The sequence below is a fragment of the Papaver somniferum genome, chromosome 2 (genome assembly GCF_003573695.1).
Source record: "Papaver somniferum cultivar HN1 chromosome 2, ASM357369v1, whole genome shotgun sequence".
Taxonomy (NCBI): domain Eukaryota; kingdom Viridiplantae; phylum Streptophyta; class Magnoliopsida; order Ranunculales; family Papaveraceae; genus Papaver; species Papaver somniferum.
Window position 1 is genome coordinate 9,156,085 of NC_039359.1, and position 5,673 is coordinate 9,161,757.

At 34.7% G+C, this 5,673-nt stretch overlaps 1 protein-coding gene across 1 annotated transcript; it reads left to right on the forward strand.

The window, feature by feature from the left end:
• Nucleotides 1-3,306: 3,306 nt before the first annotated feature.
• On the forward strand, nucleotides 3,307-4,064 carry LOC113352951 (RING-H2 finger protein ATL8-like). Its single transcript, XM_026596690.1, has one exon. It carries the CDS (start codon nucleotides 3,448-3,450, stop codon nucleotides 4,039-4,041), a length of 594 nt encoding a protein of 197 aa, XP_026452475.1. The 5' UTR covers nucleotides 3,307-3,447; the 3' UTR covers nucleotides 4,042-4,064.
• Nucleotides 4,065-5,673: the final 1,609 nt, after the last annotated feature.

Consider the following 5,673-nt stretch of genomic DNA (forward strand, 5'->3'; position numbering starts at 1 on the left):
ATGTGTAGAGATGATGCCTTGGAACATGGCATTTACATTAAAAAAAAGGTACCCCGGTAATTTTACGCAGACATGCTAAATGGTTTAATAAATGTGCTAGTGGCGACATTATGACTCAAGTGTGATGCCACTGTTTGACTAAGGTTTTACGATTTTAACCCTAAACTAAAAACCACCATCAACACCTATAATAGCTTCAAGGGTTTGCAAAATTAAATTCAAATTCTTTTTTTCTTCTTATTTTGCATCAAAATATAAAACAATATGTATCATCTGCAAATTTCAGATGAATTACAATCACTTTGTCCACAAAATTACATTACTACACTGCTTTATTTATTGTAATTGATCTGAATCAACTGCTAAAAGAAATTACTTACTGATTATTTGTGAACTGAGAAGAATTTCTTTACCCAAAAAAATTGACATAATAAGATATGTTTGTCGTACTGATTAAATATTTGTTAGTCTTTAACTTTTACCTTGTGTGGTTTTTAATGGAGTGTGTCAAAATCCATATAAGACTAAAAAAAAATCGAAAATATATTTGCGGCATAAATTATCGTTATGTGTGGTTGATAATGGAAGGATACCAAATCCGTATAAGACCAAGCTTGTCCAAAAATATGTCTACAAATTTTCATTTTGTCTTCCATGAATTTTGGTGCCCTCCCTAATAAATTAGTACCCTATATAGTGAGGTTCTTCTTGATGAACATTATTGTCAATGGGCCTACGCCCTATTTGCCTAATGCAACATTTTATTTAGAGAAAGTTGATAGAAAAACTTTAGAACCCTGTTTTAGGGCATACGTAAAACTTTCAGGGAATACAAAACAATAATCCCATCTTTGGTGACCTTACAAGGGGTACCCTATGGGTAGTTCAATTACCTATATACCCTTGAATTGTTTCAATTACTAATCTACCCTTACCAAAAACCTAAACTCAGTTTTCTATTCAAAATCAGTTTCCTAACATCTCTTCTTCTTCCTCCTCTAGTCGAATTCTTCCTCTCCCGCGAATTTTTTTTTCACCGCTGTGATTCGTCTTCGATTCATAAAAATTTGATCATCGATTAAACTCAACTACATAATGACTCGTACAAAGAAAAATGCAGGGGCTAGGAAAACCAAATCGTCTTCTAATCCATCAATTGAAAAAGAAGAACCAATTGAAGATAAAGGTGTAGAAACTCAAAATCAACCATCAATCGAACCAGAAATTGAACCAAATGCACTCCAACTCCGGAAATGAGGATAAGAAATTAAGTTTTACAAACCCAATCTCTTATTTGCTGCTTTTCATCGATTAAATGGGTTTAATTCCAAAAAAAAATTAGAGTTTTTGACGGTTACAGTGCTGGGTTCGACTCGAAATTGAGTTTCGTTTTGATCCGAACTGTTCTTCGCAAAAGCTTCTTGTACGTGCATATGAACAGTTCGACATGAAAGTTCAAGAAATTTTAAGTCGAACCTAGTCACAATTAGAGATTCATAGGGGATTCGACGTATTTGATAAAAATGTTTTACGCCGAACATATGTTGTTTCATTTTCATAAATTTTATAAGTATTTGAGTTCGACTTGAAATTATTTTTGTAATTAAAACAGAGGCCGAACCTAATATATTTAGAAGGTTCGGCTATTACCATATTCCCAATATGTGTCGAACCATGAACAAATTCCGAACCTACCAATTCTCGGGTTTATTAATGGTAATGTTCGGCATGTATACTACTTAAGTAACAAGCCGAACCAGATATTTCAAAGAGGTTCGGCACGTACGATATTCACTAAATAAGCCGAACCATTAACATTTCTTTTTCCAAAACTCTCGGGAATATATTCGGCTTGTTATGAAACTTCCAAATAAGCCGAACCATGAACTAGCAAATAGGCGCGAAGTTACAAAATAGAGGTTTGGCGGCTAACTTAAAAAATTACAGCTAGCCGAACTGTTCTTCATTTATACAGAAACATGTGGGTTCGGCTGATAAATATAAGCCGAACATATTCCTGGTTAGTCGAACCATGGTGTAAAAATTCAAAATTTTGATGATTTCAAGCTACAAAAGTGAGATTAAACATAAGATAGAAGTGTACCTGTGTATTAGAAGCATTGGGTTCCTCATCTATGTATTCATCCACTGGATTTGACTCATACAAATCATCATCTTGAGTTTGAATATTGATGATATGTTTTTTCAAAGGTTTTTTAGATGAAGAATGACCCTCCTCATCCATTCAATCAATATACAATTTGTTTCTCAAACTCACCCTCTCCTTCTCAAAAGAAAACCTAACTTTTTTTTTCCTCAAAATTTTTCATTTGCACAAACTTTTATAACTAAATTATCTAAATCACTAATCAGTATTATTATTCACTAATCCAGATTACTAATCACTAATTAAGATTATTAACACTAATACTAAAAGGACAGATTTATCATTACTAAAAATATTTGGTTAAGAGGCTTTTGATTTTATTATTTCCAATCCTTTTTTATCTTTATTCAGTATGCCCTGTAAGTTTTAAGTATGCGCTAAAAGTGGGTTCAAACTTAAACCAAACTTTGTTTGTTCTTCTGTACTCTATTAGTGATTCAAGTTCTACCCGTTTCTTGAAGATTCCTAATCCATTTACATTTTCGGACCATTTAGAACTCAAAAAAACAAGGAAGCCAGGACAAGTTCAGTGGTTGAGATGTTTGGGTGTTTATCCAATTTATTTGTTAAGTTTTTAATTATTTTTGGTTGATGAACCATAACTCTAAACTTAAAAACCAAAACTTGGTTTATTTCAGTCACGTCATAATTCTTGTTTCTCTCTTTTGGAAACTCTTGGAGATATCATGAAGTAGTTGTATCCACTTAAAGACACCTACTCACGTGGCTACATATATCTCACTCGTGGACATAAGTTTAAGCTACGTAAATGACAACCACCACCCAGAAATATTCATGTTCTTGCACACTTACACCGGTCACCCAAACTTGTTCCACATAAAAACTTGTACTGATGCCTTAAAACAACCCAATGCCTCGGTGCTCCCTTCACCTACTCTTTGAAGTGAGTGTGAGTAATAAACAACATACGTTACACAATCGAAATACAACTGGCGTCTGACGATTATCTCAATTACAGTGGGCTGCATTTACCAGACAGAACCGAAGGGAAGTTCACAAATTTTGTAAAGGGTATTTTCGTCATTAACGTTTGTCCTTCACACGAAAAACCCTCGAATTAAATTCACGTTCTTTTCCTACACCATTTTCATTTCCCATTTCTCCTTTTTCTTCTCTTACGAAAGAAAACAAAAAAGAATTAAAAAACTTTATAAACCACTCCTCACACTTCCCCCACCACCGAATTCCACAAATTTCACTCCCTAAACAAAACCCTTTTCTTCTGCTCTCTACCTTCACTGATCTCACTGTAATCTGTAATGACTTCTCCATCAACATCAGCAGTAGCACAACCACCATCACCAATAATATTAGATTCAGATTTCATAGTTATACTAGCAGCGCTACTATGCGCCTTAATCTGTGTTATTGGCTTAGTTGCAGTAGCTCGTTGTGCTTGGCTTCGTCGAACGAATGGAGACAGCGATAATAATCCTTCAGCTTCATTACAATCACAAGCGAATAAAGGATTGAAGAGGAAGATTCTTAAATCATTACCTAAAATCACTTATGACAAGACATTGTCGATGGAAGATTGTGCTATTTGTTTGAGTGAATTTGAAATTGGTGATGAGATTAGAGTGTTGCCTCAATGTAATCATGGATTTCATGTTACTTGTATTGATACTTGGCTTGGTTCTCACTCTTCTTGTCCTTCTTGTCGTCAGATTCTTGTTATTCCTAGATGTAAAAATTGCGGTGGATTTCCAAATACTTCTTCTTCTTCTTCTTCATCTTCTTCTTCTGTTAATCATCATCCTCCTCCTCCACCTCCACCTCCTCAAGTACTACTACAACTTACTGAAGCTGAATTGAAGGCTAGAGAAGATCATATTAATCGATTTTTGCCCTGAAATATGAAGGGTTCTTTCTTTTACTTTGTGTCTTCAGTTCTTTTCTTTCTTCTTGTAATTATTTGATTCACAGAAAGAAATTAATCTAACTATTTAAGAACAATTTAACAAGAACTTTGTGTTTAAATGGGAGTTAATCCAGTCGTTCAAATCACCAACATAATGTCGGTTTAGAAATATCCAACGGTTCAAAAATTAGCAGAACTGAAGGCTGAAGTTCTGATAAGATTTCAGACTAACTGAAAACTTTTTCAGTGATATCACTGTACAAAAAAAAAAAGACTGCTAACTTACGCGTGGTGCGTAATCAAAAAAAGAGTGTAGAGGAGATGACTAATGAGGGCGTTTCAGACTTTCTACTACGATTAAGAATCAGTAGAAAGATTAGTTTGGACTTTGGAGTTACCTAGAAATGCCATGTTTCATGATGTTTGTTTCTGTAAAAAGTTAGAACTAAAATAAGATCACTTTCACTCTTGGTCCGGTTTGTGTGGTGCTGTGGCGCTTACGCACCGTGGTGAGCCATGTGTATTTTTTGAGCAGTGTTCATTTTACTTATGACTTATGATGCTCACAGATAACAACATTGGTATAAACTATTACATCAATCATGTCAAATGCACGGGATTACTAATTTAGATTATCGTAATCATATACACAAACTTTAGATCGTGATTCGTTTCTTGAACGTTTAATATCAACTGAGATTTGGAAAGTTTGTTCTGATAATGACTTGTACATCCGATGCCTTGTTAAATATTTCTTTTTTTTTTGGGTTCCTGATAATGTAAAAAACACACACTTACAACTTACAGGTGATCTAAGGGTAGTGGTGGTGTTGATTCTTTTCAGTTTCCAACACTCAATGAGCATTGTCGGCTGATTATTCAAGTCAAATCATAGTTTCATGGTATTAGCTAGCTTTGTCTTTCATGACAATAAAAACAATTGGTAGTGCTTTCCTTATTTCATTGCTCATGAACTCGCAACAACTTAAAAGTGGGAGGAGCATATATACGGTATCTACTGTCAGCATCTCATATGAGTTCAAAGTTCCAACTTCCAAAACTCACTTTTGGACGAATACTAGTAGTTTGTTGCTCGGGATTTTCTATTACATAACTTTTGCGTTCATTAAGAGTTAAAACACTCCATTCATGGAACAACAAAGTACTTTTCATTCACCAGTGGTGTGACCTAAATAGTGACCAATGCTTAGCTCCATATAGGCATATACACCTGTAAGTAAGACATGGGATCCTTCTGCTTTGGAACCTTGCTCGTGAGCCAACCTAACTATGGATGTCCAACATTATCACATGTATTTGCTCTGGATATCCGAAAGCTTGCTCTGGATATCCGGTTCTGTTAAATGTTTACTCTTGATATCGAAAGCTTGCTCTGAATATCCGATGTTATCAAAAGTTTGAACGTTTTGAACGAAGAGTGATCAAGTACATAACAAATGCAACAAGATGTAGAAAATATAACCATACCAAATAACAAAGCATCTCGCAAGATATCCTCTCTTGGATCATTCTCCATTGACTCATTGAGTATGGGGTTAAAAGTCGCTCTTCGTAACAAAATTGTTACATTTGTTTAGCTTTGAAATGAACCAAAAAGAGAGCC